Genomic DNA, 23432 nt, shown 5'->3' with positions numbered 1-23432 from the left:
CTCTCCTCCCGCTCCCCACAAGAGAACGCAGGACATGGTGAGGCCAAAAAGGAACACCCACGGAGCCATAGGTAGGGGAGTCATACCACTATATTCTCTCTGGCGGCACTATACTCTCACTGGAGGCTGGATTCACACTGTCCGCAAACCGCCATCCACGTTTGCCAGCCCAGCCGCCATCTTCTTGCTAGCCCCCATTCTTCTCCCTTCCTTTCTAGCACAGCCACAGCAGTTATATTAGTGGCCAATGGCTCACTGGTTACAGCTGACGGCCAACTAGCCACAGCTGATGGCCATGCAATCACAGTTGGCCATTTACTACCTGAGCCAGCACCTGTCTATGTGAGGCCGAGAGCCTGGAAACTTCTCTCTGGGGCTCCGCCCCCACACCATCATTGCTTTTGAGAAATTGGGGATGACAGCATGTAGTCCCTTGACACACCCTACAAACTACCCTCCATGGAGACATTTGGAGTACAAGCAGATCTACTTCTGAGATCATATTTCATTTTCATGGTTTGATTTTTGTTTTTAAAGCAGATGCTGTCATTTTTTAAGATGGGTAGCACAATTGTAGGTAATTCCAAAAAAGTGGATAGATAATCTCTAAATAAATTATGTCCAACTTCAGAGTACGTTATGGTATGTGAATTGGATTTTCTAATTCTTTCTAGCTCAGACTAGTATTAAATGAGTTCAATTTTGGTGAGCTTTCTCCTGCTGATAGGAGCAAAGCTTCCCAAAATTGGTTAAGGGAGCATTGGCCGGAGGAGCCCAGAACATTTGCCACACTTAATCCCGTGGCAACAGCACATCTGAAGGTTTTACTGCACAGCCCTTGTTGAAGCATGTAAGTATAGTCAACAGAAGGGAGCACCAAAAGCATGCTTAGCTATTATTGTCTTTGTTCTTTTTAGGCAGACAAATTTCAGATGTACGTCACCTACTGTAAAAACAAACCTGATTCCAACCAGCTGATCCTGGAGCATGCAGGCACCTTCTTTGACGTAAGCTGTGATTTTCCGTTTTTGAGCCCTTGTTTAGCAGGAGGAGATGCTTCTCTGCTTTAGGATAATGGTTTTTTAACTATCCTTTGTTCCTCACTTTTCTTTACTGGCCACCCTAAACCTCTATCTCATGGATAAAGCAATGGAGGAAAACAAAATCTGTGTTTGGCTGGTTGGTTGGTTGGTTGGTTGGTTGGTTGGTTGGTTGGTTTTACCCCATCCCATCTCGAGTGCTGTGATTTTGGACAAGGCACACTTGCCTCCATGCCTGAACAGCAACCTGAGCTAGTCGTGAATCTCCAATGATGCAGGTGTTAAGATGTTTCACCTCGACTTCATACATAGCTCCCTCAAATGCAGGGGTCCTCCCAGTGTGGTCCTCAGATAGCTACGTCAGCATCACCTAAGAACTTGTTAGACATACATATTTTGGACACCTCCCTCCAGATCTGTTGAATCTGAATCTCCAGGGCTGGAGCCCAACAATCTGAGTTTAAGGAGCCCGTTGGGTGACTGATGCCCACTGATGTTTGAGAATCACTACTCTCATGCAATTATTTCAACCTTGGCTACGCATTGGAATTACCTGGGGGCCTTTGCAAACTACTGATTCTGCTTCCCACCTCTGAGATTCTGATCTGATTGGCTGGGAGGTGAGAGGCTTAAAAGTTTACAGGTGAGCTTAATGCAGCCTTGTGCTGTATGAGCACTTATGCTGCAGTGAACACCAGGAGAAGAGTCACAGTAAATATGCCTCGTCACAGCCGTTGGTTCTGAATGAGGAGCCAGTCCTGTTGGTGAATGAAGGTAAATCTGTGGAGTCCCCAGAGAGTGACCTAAAGGGAACAGAATCAAATGGGTTCTTGCAAGATTAAAGAGAGGAGCAAGAGGGAGAAGAAATGAGGGGAAAGGGAAGTTCAGTGAGAGAGAGACTGGAGCAGTGGTGGCCATTCTGGTCGTCATTTCGGAAGTGACCAAAGCTTGAACTTCAGAACTTTTTTTTTTTTTTTTTAATTTATTGGGGTGACAATTGTTAGTAAAATTACATAGATTTCAGGTATACAATTCTGTATTACATCATCTATAAATCCCATTGTGTGTTCACCACCCAGAGTCAGTTCTCCTTCCATCACCATATATTTGATCCCCCTTACCCTCATCTCCCACCCCCCTCCCCCTTAACGTCTTTCTGTCTGTCCTCCAGCCTACCTGCTTTCATTCCTTCCATAAATATTTGAAAGTCCACTGTATGCAAGGTAGTATGCTAGGCCCCATGGGGAATATAGATACTTAATTACAGTTTCCATGCTCCAGTTTACAAAATAAACCTCTGAACATCTTCCCGGCCTGACATTGTCATAACAGAAATGATTCTACAAGGATCGTACTGCTCAGTGAAAGAATGACACTGGAATGGGAGAAAGTCAGACAATATAAAACATAGGTGATTTTTAAAAATGGAGCGTTAATATGGGAATGGACCTACATGTCCCAAATTGGAATTTCTGACGTTACATTTGAGAAAACAGAACACCCAAGAAAAGTAGTTCTCTAACTTGGTATCAGAATTTATTGGATACTCTATGCCATTATCTTTGCTTCATCATGTATTTCCTTAAAATATTTCTGGTTGATTATTCATCAACAGTATCCCAAAGGGTCTTTTTGAAGTTTTAAATGCACTGTGTCTGTCTCCCACTTAACATTTTTCTGAACGTTCTCTATGTGCCCTGTGCTCCGAGCATGCCTTAGACTGCTCTACTTTCTTATCTTTGCTCACACTACTCTCTCTGCCTGAAATGGATTGTGACCTCTGCCCGTGCAGGTATATGCACACATGCACACTCACACACAAAGTCACTCTTCAGAATTCTTCCTTTCCTCTAAAGGTCAAATGTTGCTTACTGCATGAATCCTTTCCTTTATGCATGCATTATGTTTGTATCTCTTTTATGTATATAGCATTGGGCAGGTTAATAGTATGCCTTTCTGTGGCACACACCTCCCCACCTTGAGGTTGACTGGTGGTTTGCCTGATTCATTTTGTGCACATTGCAGTGTCTGGCATTAGACTGTACTTGCCTTTCGTCCTGTCTTCCTCGTATTCCTGTTTCTTGCCAATTTCTAGATTTTGCCTATCCTCCATTTCCACCATAGTGCTTGATGAGCCTCTACATTCGTTGGGAAGGCCAATGGAAGCCAGAAATCCAGTGCAGTAGGAATTCCTGGAGCTTGTCCTGGAGGTGGGGAAGGAAAACAGTAAACTTTCCAGATGGTTCACAAAGCTTCCCAGAAAGCATAATCTCTGTAACTTTCTTCCATCAGACGGGTTTCCCTAAGTTGTACACTTAGAAACCATTCCCAAGGTCTACATGCTAGGCCCCCATTCTATAAAAGAGATAAACCCTTAATAAAGGTCGTCTCTTATTACCCATTATTGTAACGAGAACTCAGAAAATTGAGGGCCTAGAAAGGCCCACACATTCACATGACCCAGAATTTTCTGCTCCTGATGTGAGAACTGAGGCTGTGATGTCTGATAGATTACTAAGCTTGGTTTGCTGACGTAACCACTGGAGGCAGCCCTTTCCTCACTGCTTTCCATGCAGCCTTCCCAGAGCCGGGAACCTGGTCACAGAGGGAAGACTGTGCCCTATTGCCTGAGCCATCTTGCCAAAGCCCCCAGATGAACTCACAATGTTCACTTGGCCAAAGAGAGTCAAGCTGCCAGCTGTTTTTCCCCGCATCCATGAACAAGTCCTGCTATAACTATACACCTCTAAGGAAAAGGGAAAAGAGTGAGAAAATTGCTGCTTTCTGGGATAATTTACAGGAAATGGAATTTTTTTTTTTTATCCCTCCTTCTTCACCCTTCTCCACGGTGGCATAGCAAGTCCTATCTTGTCTAACTTTAAAATGTTTATTTATTCCTTCCAATGCTTTATTCTCACTAATCTTAACTTAGGGCAAGCTCCCGTTTCACACACCTGGAGATATAGATGTATAGATATAGATTATGGTTTTAATATATTCACAGGTATGTGCAACCATCCCCAGAGTCCATTTTAGAGTATTTTCATCACCTCAGAAAGCAACCTTACACCCTTTGGCTATCACCCCCCACACACACACACCTTATCCCCCAGCCCTACTCTCCCAGCCCTAAGCAACCAGTGAGCTATTTTCCATCTCTATAAATTTGCCTATTCTGGACATTTCATAAAAATGGAATCATATGTGTTCCTTTGTGACTGACTTCTTTCACGTGTTTTCAGGGTTTTATCTATGTTGTAGCATGTCTCAGTAGTTCGTTCCCTTTTTTGGCCAAATGGTATTCCATTGTATGGATAGGTCCACATTTTGTTTTTCCATTCGTCAATTGATGGACATTTGGGTTGTATCCACCTTTTCACTATTATTAATAATAGTGCTATAAACCTTGTATACAAGTTTTTGTGTGGACACATGTTTTCATTTCTCTTGGGTATATACCTAGGAGTGGAATTGCTGAATCATATGGTAACTAGGTTTACACACTTGGGCTTTTATAGGAAACATGACTGGTCTGTCTCTATTTCCCAGCCTCCACCCGCTATGTTGCTATTAGGCTTATATTACTCTTTCTGAAACATTGCTTTCATCGTGTTTTCCTTCTATTTAAGATGTTCCGTACTTTACCATTGAGAAGCTCACCATCAAATCCTATTTTTCATTCTAGCTCAACCCCATCAATGACCTAAATACATCTTGCTTATCTAACTGTATTTTTCACTTTTTCTAGAATCTAGATGTTCAGGCACGGTCCTCGTTACCCTCTAAATACACGAGGATTATTTCCTGTGCATTTTGTTTTCTATGTTTTCCCTCTATAGCAGGGGTGTCCAAACTGCAGCCCGCGGGCCAACTGCGGCCCGCAATCCATTGTTAATTGGCCGCAGCAAATTCCAAAAATATATTAATTTACTTAAATAAACCAGGTGAGGCAATATGCACTTCACCTCAAGTGTGTAACCCAGCTGTTTGTGTATTTTACCGCATATGGCTCTTGGTAAAAAACGTTGAAAAAAGTTTGGACACCCCGCTCTATAAAGTACCATTCTTCCACCTTCCCACTCCACACCCCTGCCTATCCTCTAAGCCCCAGCTGAAGGCTTTGTCTCTATAAAACTATTGATGACTACTTCTGGGCCCCGGGACTCCTCTCTAGTCTCACTGGCCGTAAGCAATAAGAACACTTTCTGGTGTCCTTTTTGGCTCTCTATTTTATGTGTGTGAGTATTCTCAGCTACCTAGAGTATGAGGTATTTGAAGGATGGGAATAAAATGTACTCTACTCTAACCTTCATAAACGCCTCAGTCTTAGGGAATGGAAGATAGAGAATGGACTACAGTGAGAGACGACAGGCAGGCACAGCCACCATCGGGAGGCCACGGTCTTATCCTGGACATGAATGATGGGTAGTGTCAATGAAAATGGATGGGAAAGATGTGTCGTTCCTTGTGGTCAGGAGTAACAGAAGGAAAACAACTGAAAATGACTCCATGGTTTCCAACTCAGCAGACCTGAAGAATGAGGGAGGCGCCACTGATCACACTGAAAATGTTATAAGGAAACAGTGGTGATTCTAGGACGGGATGTGTTGAATTTAAAGAGAAGAGGGATGGGAAGAGAGATCTATCCTTGTGCATTGTAAGAAGACAGCTGCGGGCAGATGCTAAAGACTCGGAAGCCATCGGAATAGAAATCAAAGCCTCACTCTCTGCCTTCCCTTTATGCTCACCTTCTCTTTTACCCCCCTTTCATTTCCTCCATTCTGGGTTTATTTCCTTTCACTTCTACGTCTTTGCCTCTCCTTGCCCTTCTGTCTGTTCCTCACCTCATCGCTTTCTTTTTCTACTTTTGTCTTTCTCCATTTCTTCTTAAGTTCCATTTCTGTTTCACAAATCTGCTTTCTTTCCCCAAAGCTTCTCCTCTTTCACCATCTCTCCTTTTTTTTTATTTATATATGCATCTTGGCCTTTCTTGTTTCTCTTTCTACTCCCCCTTCCCCATCAAAGAATAGTTTCTCATAATTGTCTACTCTTGTTTCTTTCCTCCTGTCTTCTTACCCTGCCTGCCTCCTCCTGTAACACACACATACACGTGCCCCTCCATGTCTAATGGTACCTGTTTTCATCCCTGTAGGAAATTCAGCAGCGGCATGGTCTGGCCAACTCCATCTCTTCCTACCTAATTAAGCCTGTCCAGAGAATCACCAAATACCAACTGCTCCTGAAGGTACCTCCCCTCCCCTCTGTGTCACCCCCAACTACTGCCCAGGCCCGGGGAGTCCCAGCTTTATCCAAGGATGGGAAAATCTCCACCTTAAGACCTTCCCTCTACCTAGAGCAAAACTTCAGAGATGAACCCACACTGGCATTGCCTGCTCCAGACTGCGTATCTGTCCTATCACATGAAATTCCGTTCATTGGGGGAAAGAGGAGAAATGGAAGCAGCAACAGGTCGTGACTATTTTCACACTCACCCACCACTGCACAACATTTAGGACTTGCCACTCCAGGCACTGGCTGCTACTTAGAGCTTCTCCCCCGCTTCTCTCGGCGGCAGATTCTTCCCGATGGCCCCTGCTTCTGTTAAGGTCAGGGGTCAAGGTCTGAGGGGCAGTGCCAGTCTGCATGGGCAGTGCTCAGATGGCACCTACCATTGATTAACCTCTGTTTGTCACCATTGTGAGGTTTTTGAGCGAAAACAGTCAAAGACTGCATGTTAAAACACAGTGTCATCCTTGTGTTTATAGTATCCCATGCCTTCTGGAGCCAACCAGATTTGGATTTTCTCCGAAATCCTTTAAAGTCAAATAATGAAATTATGTAAAATGATAATTTGGGCTGATTGTTCTCAGAGAAGGATACTGTAACGTCTGAAAAATAGGACATTTGCCCACAGAAAGCCTGGGAAATTACTTTATAGACAGTTACGTAGCTTCTGTCTATATTACTTCCCAAGGTGTAAGAGCAGAGATTTCCTTAAGTTTGAATATTTTGCTGGTTGCTCCTCCTATGCAAAGGGTTATGATAGGCATGTTATAAGTAGTACAGTTCCAGAGAAAAATCTGGTGAAATTCAGCTCATGTTTAGAGATGCTTGCAGAAGCTCACGTATTCTAGCTTCCCTAAACCTGGGAACTAGTCTGGTTTCAAATCTCGGTTTCTAGTCACTCCGGAATGTGCGCACTGGCCTGGTCCCCGGGGTCTCGGGGCTTAGTGCTCGTGATGAGCAGAGTCGGGGCAGCAGTGATCCTGTGCCCTGGGCCTTTCTTTAGGCCTCTGGGTCACGCCGGGGCCCTGGACCATCCTTCCCCATCAGCCTCCTTTGTCAAACCTCCCTCCTGCCTCCAAGAAGACACTATGGGCGTCTGCTCCCAGGTGCTCAAGTCATCCGTCCCTGCAGAAATGACTTAGAGAATTCCAGTGCCACGTCATGCCCTTGGCCTTTACTGAGGAGTGTGAGAAATAATGTGCAGGACGTCTTGCTGTTTTGGCAGAACCAGTTTTGAAGCTGCCATCCTCTTTGTGTTTTGTAGTTTCTTACGTAAAGACTCACAATGCTCATAAGATCTCAGAGTGGGGCATGGGGGTGGGGGGCTCTCTCCCCAAAAAATGGGTGTGCTTTCTACCTTTAATTGCAAGAGCTTTAGCTCCTTCTTTGCCTTTGACTGTCAGTTAGCACTGAGTTCTGTGGTTACTTACACTACTTTCTCCTTAGCCCAGATTACTGTGTGTAACTATCCTCTCCTTCCCTAGCCCACGTAATGCTTGACACTGTTAAGTGATTTCTCTTATGCCAGATTTTTTAAATTTTATTTTCATGTGTGTATTTTGTTTTGTTTTGTTTTGTTTTAATTTAAGTATCCTTAATGCCTTTTTGAGAATTGGTGAATTAATTGTGAATTATAAAAAAGAAGAAAACACTCCAATCCATACTGCCGACGTCTTAAACCAATTAAGATGTAGTTCTAAGAGAAATATAGGTTTTCACTTCTCCCTTTTAATCCCATGAGACTGAGGTTGCTGGGATTGATTTTGTGACAGGAACAGGGGAGGGAAGTGGAGAATGGATAGGCTGTCCTGGGGTTTGCTTTAGACAGATGGAGGGGTAGGCTCTGGGCCTTCATTTTGTCTTGAATGTTTTAGGAAGAGCTGGCTGTGCAGGTAACTGAGAGGGGTGAAAATATAAAGTAGTAGGAATTTGATAGTGGAGAGGTCGTGGAGTTGTTGGAAAAAAGCCTGAAGATAATTTTGGCCTCTTTTAAATGTGTTGGTAGCAGAGTGTCTGCTGAGTAAAAGAAACAGTTTGCTGAGCTTTTACTATAAATAAATAATAGGGGATTTATTTTCTCATTAAAGTCAGTTTTATTCCAAATAAACTGATATTTAATTATCAGTATCCTCCGGGGTTCCTCAATTTAGGTGTCACATGAAAGAAAAAAACTATATATCAGTTAGAACGTTCAATATTCTTCATGTAAATCTCTACAGCTATCTTTTTGGAGTGTAAATTAAATGTGCAGCCTTCTCTTTATCATAAACTGTAGCAAGGAAGGATCTCAGGAGAACCGACTGGCCTTGCTGATTGATTAGTAGACTTGCCAAATCGCTATGGGCGTTAAACTAATTGTTTTCTGTTGTAAACTAAAGCATATTTCTTATTTCTCTCTTACGTTTCTGCCTAGAAGTTCCTTTGATGATGTATGAAAACAAGGTTGGGAGGGTTAAAATTAGGAAAGGAGTGGGAAGCATCAGAGAACCTCACGTAGCAGAAGTAAATGCAACTTTCTGAACCATGATGCCGTTATACTGATTGGTACCAAGGACAGAGCTGAGAACCAATCACATGTGCTCTGGACATTTTACCTCTTCTGTGGATGCTCAAATCTCCCTTCTTCATATGGAATATATCCAAGATACACAAAGGGTTAGATTTTCATATCAGATGTTCACTAATCAGATATCTTACCAAGCGTAAAGCTTTACTAATATAGTCATGTACTACATAATGACATTTTGGTCAACAATGGACCACATATATGATGATGTTCCCATAAGATTATAATGGAGCTGAAAAATTCCTATCACCTAGTGATGGCGTAGCCATTGTAATATCGTAGCACAACCCATTACTCATGTTGTGGTGATGCTGGCATAAACAATCCTACTGCATTTCCAGTCATATAAAAATATAGTACATACAAGTATGTACAGTACATAATGCTTGATAATGACAGTCAACGACTATGTTACTGGCTTATATATGTATATACTATACTTTTTATCATTATTTTAGAGCATACTCTTTCTACTTATAAAAAAAATTTACTGTAAGACAGTATGCCATGTTACACCAGCCAAAGCCTAATACCTCTGGAGTTTACCCCATCTCTTAATTGCATCCTTTTCCCTTGTGCTTAATTTAACCTCGTGCTGTTTTGCACAGTAACGAGCTGTACAGACTGGTCGCCTAAGAGCAATAGGCTGTGCCATACAACCCAGGTGTACAGCAGGCTATACCATCGAGGTGTGTGCAAGTGCACTCTGTGATGCTCGCATGATGAAATCGCCTAACGATGCATTTCTCAGTACGAATCCCTGTCGTTAAAAGGCTCATGACTCTAATTTCAAGAATCCAAATAATCTCGAGGCAGAGGTGAAACGGAGAAATCTAGGACTTCCAACAGCTCCAAGTCCGTTCTTACAGCTTCACGATGTGCAATGGCCCAGATTAATAGACAAGGTTTCTAAAGGATGTATGTGGCATGTATCACTTACCCCGAAGAGAGCCAATTTGGTCATGAAATGGACTCACTTTTACTTAAATAGTTGCATAGCTTATGTGATACTTTCCAGGGAGCCGTGCTCCTAAAGCCACGGATTCCCGCTTTGTTTACAATAAGAAATCCTAGATAGACAGGCCAGATATAGGCGACTAAAAGCATTCCATAGATATGGACTCTCCTGCTAGCAAGTACCATTAGTTTATTCACCAGGTTGTCGGTCATTAGCATGTTTACAAGGTTTGATCTGGTCAACTTCTCTCTTTCCTGGAAGTACATCCCCACCCATTCACCCATTCCCTGCCTTCCCCCTTCCTAATCCCCGCTAAGGAAAGAGCATGGATTGCAGATTTGTCGCTTAATTATTTCCCTCCCAGTGTCAAAGTGAGCAAGATACAGGAACTCTCATAAGAAAAATGGAAGCTAGCATTTTCTGGTTTGGGTCAAATCGACCCATATGGTCTTTTTGATTTGTAAGGTAGTTGAAAATGATCTTTTCTCCATCAGCCAGTAACTTTTATGGCTATGGTAATGACCTAGTCTCCAATGAGGAAGTAAAAGAGAGGGCATGGAGGAGACAGGGTTGGCGTGGTGGATGGAGCACTGGGCAAGGATTCAGGAGGCCTGGACTCAAGCTCCTCATGGCCTCCAGTGAATTCTATAACCTGGGGAAAATCCTGTCCCTCTTCATCATAGTTTGCTCATCCAACAATGAAAGGAATAGTCCAACATCCTATCTGTCGGCCCCAGGTTAGGATCTCCTGATCCATATGATATAAAAATCTTTTATACCTCTGAAATGCTACAAACCTACAATGTCTGTAACCCCAGATTGCTCCCAGTGTGGTGGAAGTCAGCATTCCAGGAGGAGGGGTGTGTAAATCCCAGTGGTGCTGGCAATAGGCAGGCAGTGCCAGATGAGTGCTGTGCGTTCTTTTCACACCCTTGCTTCCCTTCCTGACTCCATAGTACTGCACCTCTGTTCATGAGCTTTGCCAGGGGCGTTCCCTTCTCCCAAGGGGCAGTCGAGTGACAGCCAATGCCCTAGTTGCTGACTTATGGTGTCTGCCCTTTCGGAAATTAGGTTGCATTGAGTCCGTTTGGATTAGATTGATCTGAGAAAACTCAGTTGGGGGAAAAATTGTGGTTGAATTCTTTGGCGGTAACTCCCCATCGCACCCCACTTTCCTTATAGGTTAAAGGGAACAGTTATAGAGAATGAAGCTGGTGTTTAACTACCTTGATGGGTTAGGTGGGGAGCGGGTGGGGAAGCTGGGGAAATGGTTCTAATTGTGTCTGGACTTTTTTCCTAGGAACTTTTAACTTGCTGTGAAGAAGGAAAAGGGGAACTCAAGGATGGCCTGGAGGTGATGCTCAGTGTCCCAAAGAAAGCTAATGACGCCATGCATGTCAGCATGCTGGAAGGTAGCTGTCTCTCACCCTCCCTGGGGGAGCCTCCTCCTTTCCTATGAACAGAGTGCTTGTGTGGTAGGCAGGCATGATGTCAGGGAAGGGGCCAGGCTGGGAGCCAGGAGAAATAGCACGTTGTTAATAGGTACTCGGGAGGGATGAGAGGAGCTTCGCAGGGGCCAGCTCAGCTAACTCTCCCTCCACATAGGACCAGGACTATGGACAACTTGCTGCCTGTGAGGTAGCCTTGGACAAGCCATAATCCTTTCTATAAATGTGCCAGAACCCTCCCAGCAGTCCTGTTCATCTGTATAGCATTTGCATGGCCTTTGTCATCAGAATAAGTACAAATCTTGCACACGCGCACACACCATCTTTAGCCTTAGGCCCTTCTTTTTTTATTGCAGTAAGGTACACATGAAATAAAGTTTACCATTATCGCCACCTTTGAGTGTACAGTTCAGTGGCACTAGGTATATTCACACTGGTAGGCAACCACGCTCATGCCACGCCTGGAAGGTGAGTCTGATAGGACTTCATCCTGCTGGAACCGCGTTCTTGGGGCCCAGAAACCTGGTAGAATGAGACTCCAATAAAGTGCTCTTAACACTGAAAAACAAATGGGCAGAGCAGTTATATTGGGATGGAAGTTGTTGGATGAGTTGAATCCTTCCAGTCTGGGCTGGCAAACAGGTGTGAAGGAAGATAAGTGTACTCCGTTGTAAATATATAAACCTGTGGGCTGTTCTTTCTCTCGTGGGCTCTTTCTCCCCCATCACCTCCCCTCCCCACCCCCACCTCCATCTAAGAAACTTGGTCTAGTCTCAGTACTTCCTGGGCCACCCTTAGCAAGGAAGCCCCAATTCTATATGCAGAGGAGTCCTGGGTATCTTCTCCAGACTGAACACTAACCATCTGAACATACTCGTATTTCTGTTGTTACAATTTCTCCACTGCTTTCTTTTCTGTTTGCACCTGATCCTCACCCCCACCCCCACCCTTGGGTGTACGCTTCTCCTCTAGCCTGTCCCTGACCTGTATTCTGGATCTAGCTACTCCAAGTATGGTCTGGGGACCACCAGCAGCATAACCTGGGAAGCTTGTCAGAAGTTCAAATTCATGGGCTCCACCCCACGTCTCTCTCTTGGGGAGTGATGGCTAGACAACAGTCTGTGTTCTCACAAGCTCTCCCGGTGATTCTTAGGCACACTACAGTTTCAGAACCTCTGTTAAAGGTTTAAAGTGGCATAAATGTAAACTGTTGAAGGGCGTGCACCACACTGCACAGGAGCAATCACAGGGAAGAGTCCTAGGGATGGGATGTGAGAAATAGAGCAACGACAAAGTGGAGTCAAGGGCACTCAATCTGGCAGTGGTCATCCTCAGCGTCACTCCAAGCTCTGAGTCAGGGGCAGTGGCGAGCTGTGGAGGAAGATGTGTGGAGGGTTTGCCTTTGCAGGAAGGCCCAGGCTGACACTGGAGCTAAGGGGAGGTTGCATAGGACCTTTGCAGGAGATGCCACTAGTACTGGTTACATGTGGGAGAGCCGGTGCAGAAAGGGGCATCTGATTCTTGTTCTGCAGAGCTGTCTCTCTAAGTCTTCAGGAGTCTCACAACCAGCTCTGCGGGAGCAAGCACTATGGGAGCGGAGGGCCCACAGTTAGGAGACCTTCCTCCAGGAGGGGAGTGGAGCATGGATGTGGTGCTAGAGAAAGTCCACAGGGTAGAAATGGGTATTTTTCAGGGTTCGACGAGAACCTAGACGTGCAAGGGGAGCTGATTCTCCAGGATGCCTTTCAAGTGTGGGACCCGAAGTCGCTGATCCGGAAAGGGCGGGAGCGGCACTTGTTCCTCTTTGAGATCTCCTTGGTTTTTAGCAAGGAGATCAAAGACTCTTCAGGACACACGAAATATGTTTACAAGAACAAGCTACTGGTAGGTGGGGCAGGTGGGGTAAGACAAGCCTCCCTGTTTTCATGGAGCCCGTGGGCAGGAAGGGATCTTGACCACTCAGCTCATCTCTCCCCCTGGCGCCACACCAAATCCAGCCTGGACAAATGAAAGTACCTCCTATTTGGAAAGCTCCCCTGCTCAGCTCCCAGTTCTACATTTTAGAGTTCACAATTCTTCTTCCTGTTTGCTTTTAGCACCTCCCTCTTCACCTTCCCTCCCTGCTACCTGCTAATCAGGCACGTGCCTGTAGTTCCTTTCATCCTGGGTAGATGAACAAAATATCCGGTCTATTTAAGTTTGATTGACAGAAGCCCCTCCCTCGGTCCTCTCCTCTTTGTTGCCTTTCCCTTCCCACCCCAGCCCTAAGTTTCCCCACTGCCCTCCCCTTCCCCGCCTCTCACAGGCATTTCCTGTCTACAGACCTCAGAGCTGGGTGTGACGGAACACGTAGAGGGAGATCCCTGCAAATTCGCCTTGTGGTCTGGGCGCACCCCATCCTCAGACAATAAAACCGTGCTGAAAGTAAGTACTGCTCTCTGCTGGGCATAAGACCCAGGTTGGGGGTGGAGGGACGTGGGCACCTTACACCGAAAAGCTGGCGTCTGGAGATTCCCCTGAGCCAGTGGGCTTGTCTTGGGAAGAGCAGCATCACATGGATGTTGCGAAGCAAATTCTGTCGTGAAAGGAGACTGGACATCTCAAAGATCAGTGGTTTCCTAAGTCCGTATGAGCGTGGTGTGAAGAAGGCAGGGAATGGCTTATTGGGCTTCCTCAGCAAGGCCCACTTAGAGATGTGCTGTCCATATGTCCCCTTCAATGTCAAGGACAACAATTGACCCTTTGACCAAAGGCACCTCAATTTGCTCCACATTTATTGAACATTTTTTCCCGAATACCTTGCACACATAAGGTATTCAGCTCAGTGCTGTGGGGATAGCTACATATAAGATATGGACCCTAGCCTCTGGGAACTTATGTTCTAGAAGCTCTAGTTACTTATACCAGCATAGGAACTATGCTGATTGAGAGGAGTGTTAAGAAAGGGCCTCTCAGCAGATGACATCTTAAGGAGTCATTTCAGCTCTCCAGAACACATGCAACCGATGAACTGAGTCAGTGCTTGTGGTAAGGTTAGTCTAACCAAGAAAAGATCCTGCAGATCCTGAGAAGAGATCCACCGGTCACTTGCTTGTCAGGGAAGTGCCCATCACCAAGGGAAAGATGGTCCAACCCTGACAAAAGTTTCACACTCCTTGACTCTGAATTGCCAGCATAGCTGCTACCTGTCATGAGGCAGAATTACCTGAAAAACATTCCATAAAGACACATGGGATATTCATGGAATGGGAGCAATGCCTTCAACGAGCAGGTTTACCAGGCGAAAATCCTACAACTGACTTCCAGTCAGTACAGCTTCTGTAGCCATACCAGATGTTGAGCATCCTGATGTGTACCCAAGCCAGTTGCCTTCAGATGCCCCCTGCTGCCCTTCCCAGTCCTTTCCAGACCTCAAGAGAATCTAGTAAGCAAAGGGTTAATCCCTGGCCCAGTGGGTACTGCTCCAAGCCCAGGGCAGCTATCAGTATCGGTCAGTGCCTTACAGGCTATTAAATACTTTCCAAATCACCCCTGTTCCAGTCTACATTGAGTCTTGAGGTCATAGCTCTGTTTTAGGAGTTGGAGAAGCATGTCCTGGGGTTGAAGAGTCATAAGTGTAAAACGAGAAATAAACTCCTCAAACATTTGGTATCTTAAGAGTAATGGACTAGGCCTGCAAGAGGAGGGTTGAGAACTGTTTTAGCAGGGTGAAGGGAGGTGGGGTTCTCACTCTTTCTCCCTGTGGCTCTCCAGGCTTCCAACATAGAAACCAAGCAGGAGTGGATCAAGAACATACGTGAGGTGATTCAAGAAAGGATCATTCACCTGAAAGGAGCTTTGAAGGAGCCAATTCAGCTCCCCAAAACACCAGCTAAACAGAGGAACAATAGTAAGAGGTAACCAGCGTTTCTCCCCCAGCACTGCCTCACGTGCTTCCGGGAGTGGGAGTGGGGTGAACCTTTGCTTCCACAGGGGTGGTGCACTCTGCAGGTGGAGCCCCACCGAGTTACCTAAATGAGTTACCTCCTCTGGACGCATCTTACCAGATACTGTCAGTTCAACTCAGCAGGGCTTCATTGAGCACCTCTCGTTTGCTAGACACTCTGCAAGGTGCTACAAGAAGATAAAAGGAAGTGTAAGATGAGTCTGTTCCCTCAACGACCATCTAAGAGTCATGTCTCACCTGTGGATTAGTTAGACAAGAAGAATCTGTACCATCTATAGGAACAGTAAAGCCTGTAAGAATTCAAAGAGAGGACTGTAGCTGAGCACTAGAGTGGAGAGTCGGGGGAAGGCTTTGGGAAGGAGGCGGGCCGTGAATGGGGAGCTCTGTGGACCAGTTCGACAGTGAAAGGGCTTTGTGTACTGCAGGGCATGAGGAGTGGTGTGGTGGGTTGATCGTTTCAGCTCTTAACTTCCAACCCCACAGTCCTCACCTTCATTCACCTGAGATAAACAATGTGATCATGCAGAAGAGGACTTGTTTTGGTATCTTCATCTCTCTAGGCCCTTCTGAATTCCAGTTTCCCTTAGTCCAGTGGATGACTCCTTAAGTATTTCTTTCTGAAGTCTCCATGGGGCAATCACTTACAACAACTCTTTTGGAGGGCACTTCAAGAGAAAGCATACAAAAACTTCATGTCCGTTTTGGACAATAAATAACAGAAACCAGAGATACGGTGGTGGGGGTCCTTGGTGGTAGGTAACAGGCTCTCCTCTCCTCCCCTGTTCATGAATGGAATAAACCCAGCAGATTTGGTTGCCCTTTTTGCCCCAACCAGGACACGCAGGCTGGGGAGCCACTGCAGGGCCTGTAGAGAAGCAGCCCAGAGGGAAGTGGTAGCCAAAAGAAGCGTGTGACTAAGGTAGAGAGAGAGCCCTCCGCGGGGCAGAAGACCCAACGTGCATGGCCGGGATAAGGTCACCTCTCTGTGCTGGAAGGAGAAATCATGACTGTTCTGGGGAAGGGGTTGTTTTTATTTCAGTTACCTATGTCCAGAGTCCAGGGAAGGAGTACACTTGGTTTAGCACTAGAGACAGACCATGCTGCAGGAAGCCCCTGCTTTAATAAAGAAGATGGAATGGAATGGGCATAAAGAACTAAATGTCCATAACCATGGCTGGAGTGACTCATTAAAAGCCATTTCTTTCTACAGTAAGAGAGTTTGAGCATCTCTAGAACGTGGGTGGACATATCTTGGAAATGCCTTCCACCTTTTCTCTGGCACTGTCCTGTGATGAGACAGTGAAAAGCCTTGGCAGACTCCAGAGAACAACCAGGCAGTCTACAATTTCATTAGCTTGGCTTCCTGGATCTGGGGACAGAGTTTGTGGAGGAGTGGATTGGCTTGGGGAATACTACCCACACTCCTGGATGGGTTCCCCACATGCCCCAGAATGGGCTTCATCTGGAATGGCCCAGAAGGGCCTGCCATGGGTCAGAATAGTGGGCAGCAGAAAGTATAGCCAACTCTCAACTATCTACGAATGGTGGGCAGCAGTGGCCCAGATATCTAAAACAACAGATGAGCTAAAAGTCCTTTATTTTTGGTTTTGAAATGCATCACATAATTTCTTTCTACAGCAGATTTTCATTTCGACAAATGTGCGGCTTACGTTATTAAAATAAGTTGGCATTTTCCAAGCCCACAGGTGCTGGTGAGAGAGCAGTTGACTGAGAGATGTCCTGGGAGAAAACACTCTTTATGACTAGTGGACATGTGTATGTGCATACACATCACATGAGTGCACACATGTCCACACGTGTCCACGTACACTCACATGCACCAGAGGTCATCGTTTAGACTCTGTGAGGCAGCATCAATATATGGGCTATTTTGCCCGTGTGGTAACATTCTCAGGCAGCGAGTTCCCCTTCCCTTTAAAGCCAGGCCTCTTCCATAAGCAGCATCAGGGCCGTGACTTTCATAAAAGCCTCCATGGGAAGAGCTGTCCTTCCTTGTGCTAACTTGTCCAAACCCTGCCACACCTCCTCCAGTTTTTCCTGGCACAGAGACCATCAGCCTTTATCAGTTCCCAGGCATCGAACCCCCCTAGCTATGGGTGCAGTGCAGGAGTGGAGAGCTGAAGGAGAACCTTCAGCTGGGACCTGTGGGACAGCTGTATGGCCCAGGAGCCCAGGAAGGGGTCCAAATGCCACGAGTGCTCTTGGGAGACCGTCTTATCAGACGCTCAGGAACACAGCTGTCTCCAAAGCTGCTGTGGAATCTGTAACTGTTCTGTCTTTGAGAAGATGCCTTAGCCTTCTGCATTTATAAGAAGTCATCATAAATAAGCATGAGATCAACAAGACCCACCAAAACGAAGGCAGTAAACGCCTCCTCCACACCCAGGAGTTGAGGGCCCAACATCGGGGACTTCCCTGGAGAAAATACCCCACTCCTTTTTCTTGAGCAAAGAAAACACAAGTCAAAAAAGAAACATCTTATCAGTTCTGTTTTCTTTAGAGGCCAGTTGTAAACCAACCCCCATCCTGTTACAGGATGCACAAAAACTGTGACTACCCTGAATGCTGGGGTTGTTGGAGATGACCCAGCTGGGTAGAAACCTAGGTCCTGAGTAGGCTGTGCCTCTTTACTGCCTATCACAGACCCATTCCTGCTACAAAGGAATAAATAATTGCCCCCCTCTGACATCATCGAAAATCACATAGTGCTGCTCCCTTTAGTGGGATCATTTTAGACAAATCCCTGCTAGAAAGTGCTGAGGCTCTGCTCTGCCAGCCCAGCTGGAAGTCCTGTGTGCTCTCATCCCACAGCGGTTCCCCCCACCCCCACCCCTGTTTTTTTCCTCTTGTTCCTGCAGGGATGGTGTGGAGGATGCTGACAGCCAGGGGGATGGAAGCAGCCAGCCAGATACCATCTCCATTGCCTCTAGGACATCTCAGAACACAGTGGACAGTGACAAGGTAGGACAGTGCCCCTTTCCTACCTTTCCCTAGAACTTCTTGGTGGCTTAACCACCCCTGCAGAGTTATCCCCCGAGGACTTTCTCCCACTATGGAGCCTGACCTCAAAAGCCGGTGGTCTCTTTGTAGGGCTGAAGGAGCTATGTGACATGTGGAGATCTTGTCAGAGGGGACAGTGATTGGGGCAGTCAGCCAGACCTCTCCTGTTGTGAGTTCAGCAGAAGTGGCGAGAATGAAGAGAAGAGAGTCTGGGTCTCCTCTCCTGCTGAGATGCCCCATCTGGGCTGCTTGGGCTGCTCTGCCTTCTGGGAGGCTGGAACTCAGGGTGCTGAGGCTGGGATAGCTTCCTGAGACCTTAGTGGCTGTGATTGGCTCCTAGTTATAATGATTTGAGTGGGCTCATCTCAAAGTTAGACCATGACCAATGGTTTGGGAAATGGCCATAGAGAGATGCTGGTTGGTAGGCGCCTCCTAGCCAAACGGGCTCCAGTAGAAATGGTGTCTTCCTCTGGCCAGATATCGGGGCTCAGTTCCTGAGGGGCCGAGGACCAGGAAGCAGTACATGAAGCAGCATGTAGGGATGTAGTAGTCTTGCGAGAAAGCCGGATGGCTTGCTCTCTTACGTTTTGGAGCAAGTAAACAAAAGTTAGGAGCTCTGATGGGGAGTGAAAGATAGAAAACAGTAGCCAAGACTCAGTGTACCTGCTCAAGCTAGGGGAAGAATTCAACTGTCTGAATTCGCATCAGGGACACGGCAAGGCTTGGTCTCATTCAGTCACCTCAGGGTCAGAAGAGTCTGAGATGGTATGGTGCTGCATTTTAGTGATTTTTGTTGCAGAAGGTAGGGATTTTCACAGACTATTTGGCCCAAGTTTCTCTAGTTAGTCTTTTGGCCTAGCCCTTCAGCCTCAGGCAACAGGCCATGTCCTGGTTTCATTTTAGTTTGCTAAGTTGTGGGTATTTTTTAAAGATGATCTGCATTCATTAGGATTTTTCCTAATTTTTTTCTTACTGGGGAAAAAAACAAAAAAAACAACGCTATGTCCCCAAACCTGCTAAGATCACAGTGCTAATCACGCTCGAGACTAGTGTTCAGGACACACCAGGTAACTGATACCCTGCCTTCAAGTTTCTAAGCCATTTTTGACTGTCAGAGTGGATAGAAAATTGTGGGTTTTTTCCCACTTGTAAAAACATACAAAGCCAACTATTTCGGTACTTTCCATTCTCCTCTGATCTGTTGTGTAGAAATATAACCTAGACTAGCCTATGAATGAGAATGTTTCTTTTCAAACACTCAGTGGGTGGTAAGTGAAGTGCCGTGTTTCCCATGTCCAGACTGAGCCTGTTAGTTTCACGGTCCAGGAGATTCATCCCTTCCCATTGCTGCTCCCTCTTCCCCATGGGCCTGACTTACTCACAGACCCTTTTGGTAGAGCCATTTGTCCTAGGAAGCCATCGGCTCCAGCCATGCCTTGTCTTCTGGCAAGATAACGTGAGGCTAAGTGAGAACACCTCTGATGGCAGGCATCTCTCGTGATTCATGAGGATTCATGAATCCTGGGGCCTGTATGTTATTCTGGAAGTCAGGAAACTGAGGCCCAGAAAGACTGACGGACTTGCCCCCCAAAATCCTAGTGTTAGTACAAAAGCAGAAACTAGAACCCAGATCTCCCTGAGTCGCTCTCATGTTTTTCCCCCTCACTCTGAAAGGCGAAGCGTTGAACTCCCAATGCTGAGATGAACTCGGCTGGTCAGTCTTTCTGCACATTCCACAAAAGCACTGCTCACATGTTCGTGAAAAAGCTCCCACCGTGTGCTGAGCTCTGTTTTGGGTACTGTACAGAGATGTGGACTATTTGTTGAGTGTGAATCCTTACTTGTGTACTTTTTGTTTCATGTGTGTCTCTACAACCAGGTTGTTAAGCCCTGAGGAGGGCAGAGGTTGTGTTTGTCTGTGTCACTGCCATATCCCTGGCACACAGAACACACCAATGACCGGGCAATACTTGGGGAATGAATGAACAGATGGGACTTAGTCCCGTGACCTCAGAGAACTCCAGCATTAAGAGGCCACTAGCAGCCTGAAAGCAGACAAACATACAAACATTATATTTTTAAATATGCTAGGGATGCCTGGAAGTTTCCTTATCGGCAAGCAGGAAGCTTTAGTCAGCTGGAGAACCTGGCCTGCTGGAAACATTAGCCCCCAACTGCTTTCTCAAGCCTTGGGACACACGGGCGGCAGGGAGAGGATGACATTCTGTGTCCCATACATGAAACCCGGACGACCACTTAGAAAGTCGCGCTTTCAGAATAAAATCGAGGGCCTCTCTGTGACCATGTGCTGTAATTTAGAATGTCCTTACTCTGCCAACACAGAAGAGTGAAAACAAGGCAGCCATGTGTCTTCCTTGACCTGCATCCCCTTCATCGCAGAAGCTAGTCCTTGGTATATTTGAACTCAGAGACGTCATCGGTAGTGTTACCATTTCCCCTAACTGTACCAGAAGACCAGGAAACGGGTCTCCTTTGGTTTCTAAGAGGTCAGGTAAAGAGACTCTGAAGAAGAGAAAGATAATGAAGTGGACTGAGTCAGGTAAATTGGACCATATTTAACAGAAGGGCAAACAAGTGTGGCTGTGGGGAGGGGCCGGGGCAGAGACAGCTCACAGGGACCAGGGTCATTTTAACAACGGGTTTAGAATAGTGGCCTTGCTGGGCTGGGTAGAGGTGGAAAATGTAACCATTAAAGGGCCTGTGACATACTAATGTGCAGAGCTGGGGGGCCCTAGGGCTCCTTTCCAGTCACATTGTGTATGTTTTGTGTGCTGTGATGGGGAGGAAAGGGTTTCAACACACCTGGGCTCGAATCCCAGCTCTGGCACTTACTATCTGTGTCACGTGGCATGAGTTACTGCGCCTTCACTTCCCCATCTGTAAAACAAAGATAATACCCATCTCACAGAGGCCTTGGGGGAGGTTAAGTAAAATATATTCACTCAGCTCTGGCTAGACATTCAGTCAAGGTTAATTTCCCACCATTATTAGCGGGGAAAGCAATGATACTATAAATAAGTTATTGAACAGACTGAGTGAGGATCTCTGAAAGTCCTTGAGCAAAGTCCTGCCCTCTGGGTTCTTCATCCATTAACTCGTTGTCAGCAGGTTCCTTTCCATATTAAACATACAGGGGTTTAGCTTCAGTTTATCTGTCTATAAGCAGAACAACCTTACGACTCTTTCCATTTGCTAGCCCTTAGAATCTAAGGTCTAGATGTTTGTAGTTAGCATTGGCTCATGAGTTATTTTATTATTTAATGGGTTATAACATATTACTGTCACGTATTCATTTTAATCCTCAAATTGTACCACCTTTGGCCAGTGGCAAGCCCTGATGTTTTATATATATGAAGACAGTTGTCTTTCCTTTTAATCTCTGCTTAGGTTAGAAGTTCTCCGTTTCTCCAGTTCTGTGTATTAATATATTTTCAGACCCTTCCACATCCTGGTTGCCTTCCTCTGGACTGACTGCAGAGTATAGTGATCTATATAAAATGGGGCATCCAGAATGGTACATAACACTGCAGATGTGATTTCACTCAAGCAAATTCAACCCTTGGTCTAGGGCTCCTCTGCCTAGTCTCCCCAGGAGGGTGCATCGTGTCTAGGAGGGGTGTGCAGTATTACTCATAAAATCTCCACACCTGTTTTCATGGACTTAGTTAGATGACAGTAATCTGACTACCAGACTACATTATTAGATTTTCTCATTTAGCTCCATCCCAGTGTTCCAGCATGTTTTGAATATAAATTATTTTGTCCAGTATGTCCGCTACATCTCCCAGCATTATTGAATAAACATACCTCAGTGGCTTCATCCAAATTCTTGCTAAAAAGACAAGACTGAGGAGAGAAGACCAATGCCCAACCTCTTGCTCATTTCTCACCCAGGTTTTGGAGCACTCCTCTGACTCTTCTTTCTAAGAAAGGAATCCACCACTTTTCTCTGGAGCAGGAGAGCTGGTATTGCTTACTTAACATTAGAAATCAGTCTATATTCTTAATTGCACATTAAATGCTGAAAAAACCAATGTGGGTGCCTCAGTAAGTGGCATTAATAGCTTTCCCCAGAGTTGCCTTTATTCAACCCTTAAGTGGGACTGCATAATTTGGTTCTACCTTACACCTGCCCCATGCAGAGTGTTACTTCCCTGAAGCAAATGTATGTGCTTACACTGTTCTACCGTGGTCTGAGCCCCTTCCTATCTGCCCAGGAATATGCTCGTGCTACTCCAGGCTTTCCACTATAAAGAGTCCTTGCTTATAGGTTGATGATTAAGTGATGGGGCTTTGCAACCACACTTCAAAGAAATCCAGAATATAGAATTCTAGTCAAGCAAGGCTGAGTAATGAGCTGGCAGTGACAAAGTATCTTGTTGAACATGATGGATTTCTGCTGAATAATTTCCAGCTTAGGGTGCAGAAGCGGCCAGCTGCACAGCAATGGTCCCGGTGTATATACTTACCATTTCGTTTCGGCTTGCTGGACATGTTCAAACACTTGTGGAATTGCATGTTACAAACTGTGGAGTAGGGATACTCTCCATCCAAAAATCACTATGAATTTCTAGACATGTCCAGTCGTCCAGTCTGGCTGGAGACAGGGAAAAAGAAGTGAAAATGAGTTGTAGCTGCTAGTGGTCTGTACGAAAATTGTAAGGGAGACAACACTGCTGGAACATCCCAGGGCTGGCTGTGATTTGAATGAGGAATTTCCACAATAAGCTAATGTGATCTAAGATGCAAGGTGCACTACTGATGGCCATGAACTGCAGGGGGACAGGGGCATGCCTGGAGAACCTGGAGATTTCAAGGTCTAACTCAGTGATTTTTAAACTCTGGACTGACCAATCCGTGTAGTGGGTCATGACCAATACTTGGTTTTACCGATTGGGTGGACAAGCTCTATTTAGAGATGGTGAGGGTTCAACTAAGGGGAAATATTCCTCCAACGTCACTCACTGCAGTAACATGCAGTTGGGGCAGGCAGCCTGGCTGTCGGAGCCTTCTGGGAATAGACTTCTGTAGAGCCTCCCCTGTTTATCAGAATCTGGTAATCCTGACACCTGCACTGCGGGAGCATGTGGCCGGCCAGGGCTGTAGGCAGAGAGGACCTGCCTCCGCGTTGGTGCGTGGGGAAGCC

At 45.8% G+C, this 23432-nt stretch overlaps 1 protein-coding gene across 27 annotated transcripts in view; it reads left to right on the top strand.

Moving 5' to 3' along the window:
• The window catches only part of KALRN (kalirin RhoGEF kinase), a 622455-nt gene that overhangs the window by 407655 nt on the left and 191368 nt on the right, over positions 1-23432 (top strand). For all 27 annotated transcript variants that reach the window (XM_019738955.3, XM_019738953.3, XM_019738949.3 and 24 more), the window contains 7 exons: positions 918-1007; positions 6193-6285; positions 11151-11262; positions 12992-13182; positions 13621-13722; positions 15052-15194; positions 18124-18226. In XM_019738955.3, the coding sequence (XP_019594514.2) occupies positions 918-1007; positions 6193-6285; positions 11151-11262; positions 12992-13182; positions 13621-13722; positions 15052-15194; positions 18124-18226 (834 nt within the window). The remainder of the gene's footprint in view (positions 1-917; positions 1008-6192; positions 6286-11150; positions 11263-12991; positions 13183-13620; positions 13723-15051; positions 15195-18123; positions 18227-23432) is intronic.

This window comes from Rhinolophus sinicus, chromosome 17 (genome assembly GCF_057876585.1).
Source record: "Rhinolophus sinicus isolate RSI-liver-muscle chromosome 17, RSI-T2T, whole genome shotgun sequence".
Lineage (NCBI taxonomy): Eukaryota > Metazoa > Chordata > Mammalia > Chiroptera > Rhinolophidae > Rhinolophus > Rhinolophus sinicus.
The sequence above is the reverse complement of the archived record's forward strand: the minus strand, read 5'-3'. Positions and strand labels throughout refer to the sequence as shown.